Source organism: Dipodomys ordii, unplaced genomic scaffold, assembly GCF_000151885.1.
Source record: "Dipodomys ordii isolate 6190 unplaced genomic scaffold, Dord_2.0 Scaffold24, whole genome shotgun sequence".
Taxonomy (NCBI): domain Eukaryota; kingdom Metazoa; phylum Chordata; class Mammalia; order Rodentia; family Heteromyidae; genus Dipodomys; species Dipodomys ordii.
In genome coordinates this window covers 6,103,907-6,115,472 of record NW_012267240.1, presented here as the reverse complement: position 1 = coordinate 6,115,472, position 11,566 = coordinate 6,103,907, and the positions used below count along the sequence as shown (strand labels likewise).

Genomic DNA, 11,566 nt, shown 5'->3' with positions numbered 1-11,566 from the left:
GTGGCCGTGGCGCGCGGAAGCCACTTTGCCCGGGCGGCGCGGGGCGCAAGTTTGTGCCTCAGCTCTCCCGGGGGGCCTGGGGCGCCGCCGAGGGCGAAGCACCCGGAGACGGCCGCGGAGGAGGGGAGCGGGAGGCGCCGGGGGGCGAAAAGAGTGGGGAAAAGTGCGGAAAGAAGCAACAGCCGCTCCACCCGGGACCAGAAAAGTCGCCGGCCGCGTCCGGCCGCCCTCCCTGCGCCGGGGATGCGGCCGCGGCGGCGGCGGCGGCGGCTAACGGTCCAGGGAGGCGGCAGGCGGCCGGAGCCGCTAGGCGGAGAGAGCCCAGGTAAGAGACATAACGGTTCGGGGAGAGCGGGCGGCCGCGGGCGCCTCGGCACGGCGGCGGCGGAGGGGGGCAGAGCACTACTTTCTACTTTCCCACTCCACTTTGCCCGTCCCTGCCCCGGCCGCCCCCAGCCCGGCTCGCCCCCCTCACCCTCGGGGCGCCCCGGCTGCCCGGCTCCCCCTGACTCCGCCGCTCCCGGGTCCCCTCCGCCACTCACCGTTATTGCGCCGCGGGTTCGCCTGCTTTCTGCGCTTACACCTGGGGCCATCCGCCATGATCCTCTCGCCTGTGTCTAAATGCTCGAGTCACCTCCTCCCCCTCCCGCCCTCCCTCCCTCCCTCCCCCTGCTCCCCCCTCACCCCTCCGCCTCCACCCCTCCCCCTCCCCACCGCACCTGGTTTACGACACTCGCGGCTTTACGACATCACCTTCCTTACACCTAGAGGCGCTCGCTCTACGGCCGGAACCTTGTTGCTAGGGACGGGATGGTTTGCGGCAACTGTGGAGGCTGCGGAGTTTGAACTGAGTGGAGAGGAAAAAGTTTTGTTTTGGGTTTCCCCTCAGGTGTAGGGCTGTGTGGGGGCGAGGGCCGGGGGCGTTGGGGAGCTGGTGGGCCACCGGGTCAGCAGGGCGGCAGGCTGGCACGGCGGGAAAGGTAAAAGTTAAGAGGCTCCGCGGCTGGCGGCTTGTGGACTGGCCACACCCGCTGCGCGGTGCGGGGCGCCGGCGGGCTGGCCCTGGGCTGCGGGCCCGGTGCCCTCGGAACGGGCCTGCGGGCGGGGCGAGCCCCCGCTGCCGCCCTCTTCCCGGAGGTTGGGGCCGGGTTCGCCCGGTGCTGCCGGGGGAGGGGGGAGCGGGGAGGGGGTGGTCGGGAGCTCCCACGGTCGGGGGAAGGGCAGCGGCGGGGAGCCCAGCCCTGGAGGGTGAGGACGCCCGGCCACCTGCCCAGCTCCGTGCTGACCCACCACCCCTCCACCCCCCCGCGCCCCACGGACGCACCGCTCCCCGCCCCCCCTCGAGCGAACCAGGGTGGGAAGTGACTTCAGTTCGGTTGAACTTCAGCTGGACCGAAAGAGAGGCGAGAAGTTCCGCCCGCAGGAAAGCGGAATGAGTAATGCCCACGCTGCGCCGGTCTCACTTCCCCACGGGCTCACCTGCCGTCACCTGGGCCTCCCTCCCCCACCCGCGTGAGATTCCCTCGACCACCCTTCACACCCAGAGGAGCATCCCTGCTGTCTGAGAACCTGAAGGCAAAGAAAACAGCAGCTGAGAAATGGGTGTTCGATGGCTGGGCGGCTGGGTTTTTGTTTAGTCTTTTTTTTTTCTTTTTTTTGCTTGTTTTAAATCCGCAAGCCCTTTGGTGTAACAAGTTTGGGGATTTCTGAAAGACTCTGTGGATAGCACCAACAGTACCGAGAAAGTTGTCCCAAGTATTTAGCATGACTTAAATGTAGCCTTCTCTTCTTGCTTCCCCGCCCCCCTCCCTGCTTCAGATGAAGAATTGTTTGAGAACGTAACGTGCTTATGGGATAAGTGAGCCAAGCTGTATTCTAAATATCATGCTCATAAATGTATGAGGTAAGGGTGACTGAGCAAACTGGAACATGACATGGAAAAGCAATAGAGTAATCGAGAGAATCAGCTAGCACAGTGTGGGCACAAAATACCTGCTCTATAAGTTTTGCTGCATCTATGGTAGGGTTCCCCCCCCCATAATCTATAATTGTGCTTTTTACATCCTCACCCTCAAATTTTCAGAAGATCTTGAGTAATGTCCTTAACTGAAATAATACTGCACTTAAATACTGGTAATTTTTTTTTAAGTTTAATCTTGAATACAGGTATGAAGGGTTTTCTCATATATTTGCTTTGGCGTTTGAAAAGTAAATGCATTATCTGTACCTGCTATGGGGCTGTATTCTTGCATACATTATGTATCAATATTCCCCAGTGCCAGTCTAGAGTCAAAGTTCTTAATGATCACTTGAAGTATAGGCAGTCATTTTCTTCAGTGCCATGCTAATTGAGACTTATGCAAGTCAAAATGATATTCTTACTTCAATTGGTTCTTTTCCTTTTAAAGAATGTATTGTAGTTCTCAGTTACCTTGTGAATCTGGTCATAAATTGTCTCTTTTTCCAAAGATTGCCCCCTTTCAACATTATTTACAAGCAGCAAAAAAAAAAATTAACTCTAGCACATGTTTTGCTTACCCTTAAACTTAGGAAATATTACACATACCACTTTCTGGTTTATACTTCCTTACCAAACTTCCTTTTGTGTTTATCCTCACCTTAACCTTTGTTACATAAGAGTGAAAGAGACAAAGTGAATAGAACTTACTCTCTCCCTTACTTCAGTGGTTAATGGCTTAGTTAACTTGGACCAAGCATTTGGAGGTGGGGGTGGGAAGGTTTGGGGGCTTGAACTCAGGGCCTGGGCAGTGTCTCTGAGCTATTTTGTTCAAAGCTAGCACTCTACCACCGAGCCACAGATCCACTTCCAGCCTTTTAGGTGGTTAATGAGAGGTAAGAGTCTCAGACTTTCCTGCCCAGACTGGCTTTAAACCATGATTTTTAGATCTCAGCCTCCTGAATAGCTAAGATTACAGGCATGAGCCAAGCATTCTTACCTATGTGGACAGATACCTTTTCAGGTAACCTCTGTTTTTACTTATTCATTTGTGCATTCTACTCATATACTAGATATTTAATAAATTGTTAATCTACTTTATGATACCTTATGTAATGTTGATACTGACATCTAGACTGAAGACAATAGACAAAAGCAAATCTCAGAATAAAGCCCTACTCTAAACCTGATGCACATGTGATTATTGTTTTTAATCTCTAATTGGGGGAAAAACTTCAAAGTTATAGAAGAAATAAATTTTTGAGATTTAGACTGAAATTTTATCAGTAGAGAACACTATTAGGCACTTAGCATGAAATTTTTTGAACTTAGTATTTGCTTTTAATATAAGATTCATATGTAAATTAATTTTTTGTGTGTGCTGGTACTTAAGCTGGGGCTTAAACTCGGGTCCCCATGCTCTTGCTTACCTTTTCCTCTCAGTGCTGGGGCTCCACCACTTGAGATATACCCCCACTTCCCACTTCTTTTTATTTTTTCTCATTAATTAGAAATAATCTCTCCAATTTGACTGCTCATCCTGGCTTTGAACCTTGGTTCTCAGATCTCAGCTTCCTGAGTATCTAGGTTTATAGGAATGAATCACTAGTACTTTTTTTTTTGCTTTTTTTTTCCTTTTTGCTTATGTGGTGCTAAGGAATCGAACCCAGGGCCTCAGGCATGCAAGGCAAGCACTCTACCACTGAGCCACCTTCCCAGCTCCTGCTTTTTTTTTTAATTAAGTTTTTGTTGTGAAAATACTGTAGTGGGCTAAAGACTTAAAGAGAAACTTCTCTGAAGAGGAAAGAAGGATGGCCAATAGACATGAAGAAATGCTCAACTTCTCTAGCCAGAAAAGAAATGCAAATCAAAACAACATTGAGATTCCACCTAGCCCCAGTTAGAATAGCTATAATCAAGAACTCTAATAACAGATGCTGGAGGAGATGTGGCCAGAAGGGAACCCTACTGCATTGTTGGTGGGAGTGTAAACTTGTTCAACCACTTTGGAAAGCAGTATGGAGGTTCCTCAAAAGACTCCACATAGAGCTCCCCTATGGCCCATCAATCCCACTTTTGGGCATTTACCTGAATGATTACAAACAAGACCATACCAAAGCTACCAGCACAACTATGTTTATTGCAGCATTATTTACCATAGCTAAGATATGGAACCAACCCATATCAGTAGATGAATGGATCAAGAAACTATGGTATATTATATATATATATATATATATATATATATATATATATATATGAATTCTATGCCTCCATCAGAAAGAATGGCATCATCCCATTTGTTAGGAAATGGAAAGACTTGGAAAAAATTATATAAGTGAAGTAAGCCAGGCCCAAAGAAACATAGGTCCCATGGTTTCCCTTATTTGCAATAACTAGTATATGTCTGGGACAAGCAGAAAAGGTCAGGTGAAATGAACCCCAAGATAGGGACACAAAAGTGGTTTTTTCTTTCTTGCTATTGTTTCTAATGTATTTATAAGGTGCCACGTGATTTTTGTTATTGTTGTTGCTTATGTATGTCCCTCCCTCACTGGTGCTTTTTTTTTTGGGGGGGGGCAGTTGTGGGGCTTGAACTCTGGACTTGGGCACCGTCCCTCAGCTCTTCAGCTCAAGGCTAGCACTCTACCACTTGAGCCACAGCACCACTTCTGGCTTTTTTTTTTCTTTTTGCTTATGTGGTGCTGAGGAATTGAACCCAGGGCCTCATGCATGCAAGGCAAACGCTCTACCACTGAGCCACCTTCCCAGCCCCATCTCATTGGTGCTTTATAAGACAGGTTTTACTGTGTAGCCCAGGCTAGTCTGGGACTTACTATACCCCTGCCTCAGCCTCCAAGTGCTGGACTTACAGGCATACACCACACATAGCTCAGGTTAGACAAAATTTGACATGAAATCATTTTCAGACTTAAATTTAGCTATAACATAGTATTCAACATGTGTGCACTTACACTAAACTTTTCAAACCAAAGAAAGCAATGTGTAATTCTCTGATCATAAAAATTAAAATTTTTGGTTAACCGTAGATGGATAGAATATTGATACTACTCTTCCATTCAATATATTTTTAGTTTTAAAGCTTTGAAATAGAAGGATACACCTGATACATGTCCCTGAAAGTAAAGCAAATAGAAGTCTATACTAGGAATTGTGGTGCATATCTGTAATCCCAGCAGAAGACAGAATTAGGAGGATTGAGGTTGAAGGCTGGCCTGGAAAAAAAAATTATGTCAGATGTTCTGAAACCCTTAAACTAAAGGGTCTGGGACATGAATAAGTGGTAGAGCACTTGCCTATAGGCCCTGTGTTCAATCAGTAGCACTAGATCCAAACAACAACAAGAAAAATAACTACATTGGTTGATGAGGGCAATGGTCATTTCATTGTTGTAGGTTCAGCAAATTCTGCAAATCCAAGGTCACGAAGGAAACATGACTATAGACTGATGCAAAAAATCGTCGTCCTCTGGACCTGTGCCAATTTTTCGAGTAAATCCTCCTGGGGATGATAAGGTGGAAAATGTTCCCCTGCCCCAATAGCTTTATGTGATTTTAAAAATTAATACTGTACCCATAACGTTCCCCTCTGGGAAATAAAGCTATGTTTAATACAAATCAGCAAATGCTAATAGGTAGAACTTCTTATGTTTCAAGAAGGATTTAATTTGTAAATACATGTAAGGATAGGTTTGCAGAATGCCAGAAAAGTAAACTACATCCAAAAGGTAAAATGAATACTATTTCCATAAAAATCACAATAATTAAGATTAATTAAAAACTTTCTAAAAGGGTTACATTGACCAAGATACATTTTACTCATAATCCAACTTTTTGGATTGAAACCCCTTTGTGCACTTTAAAAACTTAATGAAAACAACTTCCATAGAGGATATCATTGGTCTTTTGAACATGAATGCTATTTATTTGCTTCAGAATTATACATAGGTAATTAGCACAAGAGAGGGAGCAAAATGGATAGTAGGTTGGAGTGAATTTTAAATACCTGCCACACTAGCAGAGGTTAGATACCTGGCTTCCATTGCTGATTTTTTCTCTTCTGCTTTTATGTATTTATTTACTTTAAGAGATGATTGGTTCTGTTACAGGATATGGCTGTTTCTGTAATCTATAGATTCTTGGTTACAGTCACTGCTCCTATTCAATCCTTCAAGTATTTCTATTTAAGTCTCTGCAGTAACAGGTATTAGAATTTCCACCATTATGTTTATGAATATGATAAAAGTGATGATATTCAATTATATGCTCAACTTTAAGACTGCTGGACAGACTTTATTCATTCTTCTACTTCAAGCCTCTTTCTTTGCCCACTTTCTTTATTGTACTTATGTAATGAGCAGACACTGCGCCTTTCCCCACTGGTTTATTTTTGAAATCATATTTCTTTGTCTGACACAGCTTATTTCCCCTTATCTTTTAGGTCAGTATTTTTCGAATTATTCTAATCCTGTAAAACATTTTGCTTTTTCGTATGAGGCTTGTTATTCTCTGGCTTAAAAAAATCCATCTTCTGCCTCTCCCATGCTCTGAGAGACTGGTTTCTGTGGACCACATCACTCAGGTTCCTTTGCCCTCTGGCTTTTATTTGATTTCAGCCAATTTGGAAAGAAATGGCAAAGGATGAGAGTGGGAGAGAGAATTGAGGATATTTATTCCACCCTCCTGCCTGACTATGGCCACAGCTTCATTCTTTTCCTAAGGCCCATGGCTCCTGTCAGACACCTTTGCCCTCCAGCTGTAATCCTTTCCAAGTTCCAAAATCTTCCCTTGTACCTTCTCTCCTAGGGATAGTAATGGCTGCATGCTTTATCACTTCTCTAAAACCTGGCTATATGTATGTGAGTAGTCTTTTCACTAAGCTGTCTTCAGTTACACTTTGAGCATGTTAACTACTTCCTCCCAGGGCCATGAGTAATACAGAAATTGAAATTAAAATAATTTAACCTTATTATCAACAGAAAATATTATTCCCATTATTAAACTTTATTCTGTAAATATCTTACTTAATGAACAAGTATATACTCATGTTCTAATGTGTGAACATATAAAATGTGACAAATGCAGTGACATTGTAATTATTCTGTAACTTTTTGGAATAAAGGCTCCTATCGTAATTGATATGAAATCCAAGCAAGACACATCTATATACTTAAAATGATGTGAAAATTATAATATTACAACTAAGTATAGATAGCTAGTTGTACCTAATAATGTTTCATATTGTCCTTATTACTTAGAACCATGGCCCCTTGAAATAATGGCTTTATTTTCCTCATTGCATGTTCCCAGATGCTAGTGTATTACTAGTTCTGGCCAGTGAGATATAAGAGGAAGTGGTGTGTGCAACATGGACAAGTTCTTCAACAGGAGAGGGTCCATTCTTTCCCTTCTTGATGGCTCAAGTTCTGTAAAGAGAGCATAAAATGTGGGAGCTGGTGGCTCACACTTGTAGTTCTAGTTACTCAGGAGGCTGAGATCTGAGGATCACAGTTTGAAGCCAGCCTGTGAAGAAAACTGTGAGACTCTTTCAACTCCAATAAACTATCCAAAAGGCAGAAGTATAGTTGTGGTTCAAGTGGTAGAGTGCTAGCTTTGAGCAAATAAAGCTCAGGGACAGCATCCAGGCCCTGACTTCAAGCCCCAAGACAGCCCACATGCACACACACACACACACACACACACAGAGAGAGAGAGAGAGAGAGAGAGAGAGAAAGAAGCAGAAAACAAGAAAACAAGCCAGGTCCTTGACAATAGAGCACCATTATACTAGCCCCAGACTTCCTACCCCTGGATTTCTTTTTGAGAAAAGGAAACATATCTTACGTAAGCCACAGTTATCTCAGGTTGTCTGACATCTGCAGCCAGTTATGTCTGTGTTATACAGCGTGTAACTGTATTCACTCCCTATTGCTTCAGGAAAAAAAATTGTTGTAAACTTAGTGGATTAAAACTACAAATTTAATATCTTACGATTCTGGAAGCCAGAAGTTGAAAATAGGACTCATGGGGCTAAAATCAAGGTTTTGGCAGTATTGGGCTCCTTCAGAAAGCTCTAAGGGAGAATCCGTTACTTTGCCCTTTCCCTTTTCTAGAGGCTGTTCACATTCCTTGGCTCTTGAGCCTCTTCCTCTGTCTTCAAAGCCAGTGACATCTGGCAGAGTCTTTCACACTTTACCAACTTACTGGTTCTTTCTATTTTGCCTCCCTCTTCCACATATAAAAGCCTTTGTGATTAGCTTAAGCCCACCTAGATAATTCGAACTCTCCCCATTTCAAGATCATCTATTTGGCAACCTTAATTCCACCTGAAACCTTAATTCCTCTTTGCCACATTGCTAATATTCATCAGATTCGGACATGTCCATTTTTGGGAGCCACCATTCTACCTACTACATTATTCAAGTTTTACATTTTGCAATTGAGAAACATCGATTTTTTCATCTAATTTTATATGCAGTTTTATACTATTATGCCATTTGGTGATTGTTTTAATAGAACATTTAGCATAGAAGTTTTTTTGTTTTGTTCTGGGTTTGTGCCAATGCTGAGTCTTGAACTCATGGCCTTGGGGTTGTCCCTCAGCTTTTTTTTTGCTCAAAGTTAGCACTCTACCACTTGAGCCACAGCTTCACTTCTGACTTTTGTTAGTGTTTAATTGAGCTTGCTTGTCCAGGCTGGCTTCAAACCATGATCCTGAGATCTCAGCCTCCTGAGTAGCTAGGATGGCAGGAATTTCAGTTGTTTTAATAATTACTTTATGTAGTCAACTAATAGTTGAGCATTTTCTGTGTGACAGACACTGTATAGGTCTATAAATACCTAGTACAGTCCCTGATTTCAAGAAGCGTACAGATTTGTGGGAAAAATGATGTATTAAAAATCCATTATATAACTTTCAAGGAAGCTTGATGTCCATGATAAAGATAGCTGAAAGAAGGCTTTCTCAAAAAAGTGATGGAATGTGTCAGAGGGGAAAAATTCCATTGAAGATGGAATCACATATGCAAAACTCAGGATGAAATCATAATACTTGGGGTACACATCCAATAGATTTAAGGAATTAAGTGGGGCTGCAGAAGTGGTTTCTAGATGAGGCTGCAGAGTGTTGGATTTAACACATTGTATTGAAAGCAACAGTAGGCCATTTTTGTGAACTTTAATGTATATACATTATATGAGAAGAGAAGTTAATTAGTGTTCCCTGAAAGAAAAGTAAAGCTGAACAGGAGAACAGTGTTAAAGATATTCTTTTCCTTCTTTTGAATAATCATTTAAGAAAAATAATTCAGCAAGAAAAAGTAACAAAAATATACCTAATGACTGTGCAAATAAATCACAGATGAAGTAAAACATTTCCAGATTATATTAAGAAGTAATATCATACTGCTATTAAAAGATAAGCAGAAATAAAGCATAAGTAATATTTCTCATGTTTTCAATGTTAATAAAATTATTCCAGATTAAATGCTTTTGTGGTGTCTTTGACCTTCTAATACTTCCATATCAGGCCCTCAAAATTTATGATCCATAGATAAATATTTTAGAGTCCCAAATATGTATTTCATTAATACTTGCTATTTTCCACTGTTCTATTCAACAGTAACCCAAAAACTAACTTTCTCCCCCTTTCATTTCTACTGTCTTCTAGATTACCTGACATATTTCCAAGAAGGCAGAGTTGTTGCCTTTCAGATAATCTGACATTTATCTCAGAACTTCTCCAGGTGTGTCAGAATTTCTGAGATTTAAGACAATGAGCCCCATGAAGCTAATAATCCCCTAACTTCACAGCACATTGTATAGATCATTGGTATATTATTTATAACTTTTACTGTATTTTTGTATTTATCTTTTATAGTATGAACTATTCATTTTTGCATTTCTGATACCTAAAGCAATGCATATCTTATGGCATGTGCACTCAATAATTATGAAGATGGTGCAAAGGTCTTACTTTTGGTAAATCTTTCCTGCATATTGGATTGTATTTGAACTGTTTTACATGGAATATAGTCCCGGGTAAATAGTACAAGTAACAACAATAAAAATGAAATTCACAGACAACGATAAAAGTCATATGTTTAAGGGCAGATTCCACTAGCTTTCCTACCTAATGCCATCCTATTCAAGGCTGAAAGATAATTTTTATCCAAGAAAATTCCATTTCAGGTATAGGTGGGATGAAGCTGATTAAAGTACAAAAGGAAGAAATGATTGTAACTTTTTTTTTACTATTAGTTGGAATATCTATAAACATAGTTGGTCTACATTATATTATTTCAGGAACTGTCTCCACAATAAGTAAACTTCCTCCACTAGATAAAAAAACGTCACAATGCAATTTTACGGCACTTACTGCTCTTAGATTATTTCTTTAAAAATACAAGTTAAAGATTATGAAAGAAATATGAAATCTGTCAGCTTTGTTTCTTGTTTTATGCATCATAGACACTAATTTTACCTAGTTGAAGTGAAAAGATAGGAAATTATGGATATGTCAGTTTTGTTTTTTAAAAAAATAGAATCTAAAAGTAGAAGTAAAGCCATGTCTCACCAGTGAAGAAATCAGAACACCGCTAAATATGAAGTCAGTCCATCCCATTTCTTGCCTCTGTTTTGATTTTATTTTGTTCCTGTGCCAGCTGCTGTGTATGAAGTGATATGGCCTCAGAAGAGGAGCCACTAGATGTGCATCTACCATGACATCATTCCACAATACTTAAAGGAAAAACAAGCATTCCCAGTTCCAGTTGTATAAATCAATAAAGACTGCATTTTATTTGATGTTTTTCACGTGGATAAGATGTGTACTTACAATGATGTCTTAATTTTTCCACGTCTATATGAGAATCAGTCTTGGGCTGCTTTCACTCAACAGACAGCATTGTCTAGTATAGTTCTATAACCCTTATGGTTTTTCTTTTATACTTGGTTGTAATATTCCTCAAATTGATAACTAGGCTATGATTTCCTAAGCCAGATTAATCAGTAAGTCACATTTTTGGTTTTTTTTATAAAGGATAAACACAGGTGTGGTTTCTTGACCATTTTCTGGAAAATTTTCTCAAAATAGGGATTACTTAGTAAATGGCAATGAATATAGTTATGTCTTCTTATATTATCATCTTGCTTACTTTTGAAAGATATTGAGCCAGTGTATAATGTCACTAGACCATGATTAAACAAGCATGCTAGGGTCTCAAGCATGCTAGGCAAGCAACCTGCATGTACTGTACCCTTAGCCACACACTAATACAGTTTTTTTTTCAATTTTTTAATTGTGACTAAATGGTTGCATAATTTTCCAAATTTCACAGTATTGTGGGATAGTGATGCTTACTTAAAGTCACAAACACATTCTAACTTTCATGGGGCAAATTGTCTATCATGGTCTATAGCATTTATGAGTTCTATGAGTTTTGCAATACAGTTATTTCTTCCACATTGGATGATATGTACATTTCTTTTGTTTTGCGTAGCAACAGCTGTTCCCTCTTTCCCACTTGTTCCCTTCCTCCCATTGCTGCCATTGAGTTGCTTAGTTCATTTTGGTCAATGTCCAGTGCAG

At 41.4% G+C, this 11,566-nt stretch overlaps 1 protein-coding gene across 4 annotated transcripts in view; it reads right to left on the bottom strand.

Annotated features, from left to right (window-relative positions):
* Nucleotides 1–617, bottom strand: part of Zeb1 (zinc finger E-box binding homeobox 1) — a 158,579-nt gene extending 157,962 nt beyond the window's left edge. For 2 of the 4 annotated variants that reach the window (XM_013014716.1, XM_013014714.1), the window contains exon 1: nucleotides 543–616. Coding sequence is in view for 2 of the 4 variants with exons in the window: in XM_013014714.1 (XP_012870168.1) it covers nucleotides 543–600 (58 nt within the window). In the remaining 2 variants the exon portion in view is untranslated. Of the gene's footprint in view, nucleotides 1–542 lie in introns of all 4 variants that reach the window. The other 2 variants (XM_013014715.1, XM_013014717.1) reach the window with 2 other exon arrangements.
* Nucleotides 618–11,566: the final 10,949 nt, after the last annotated feature.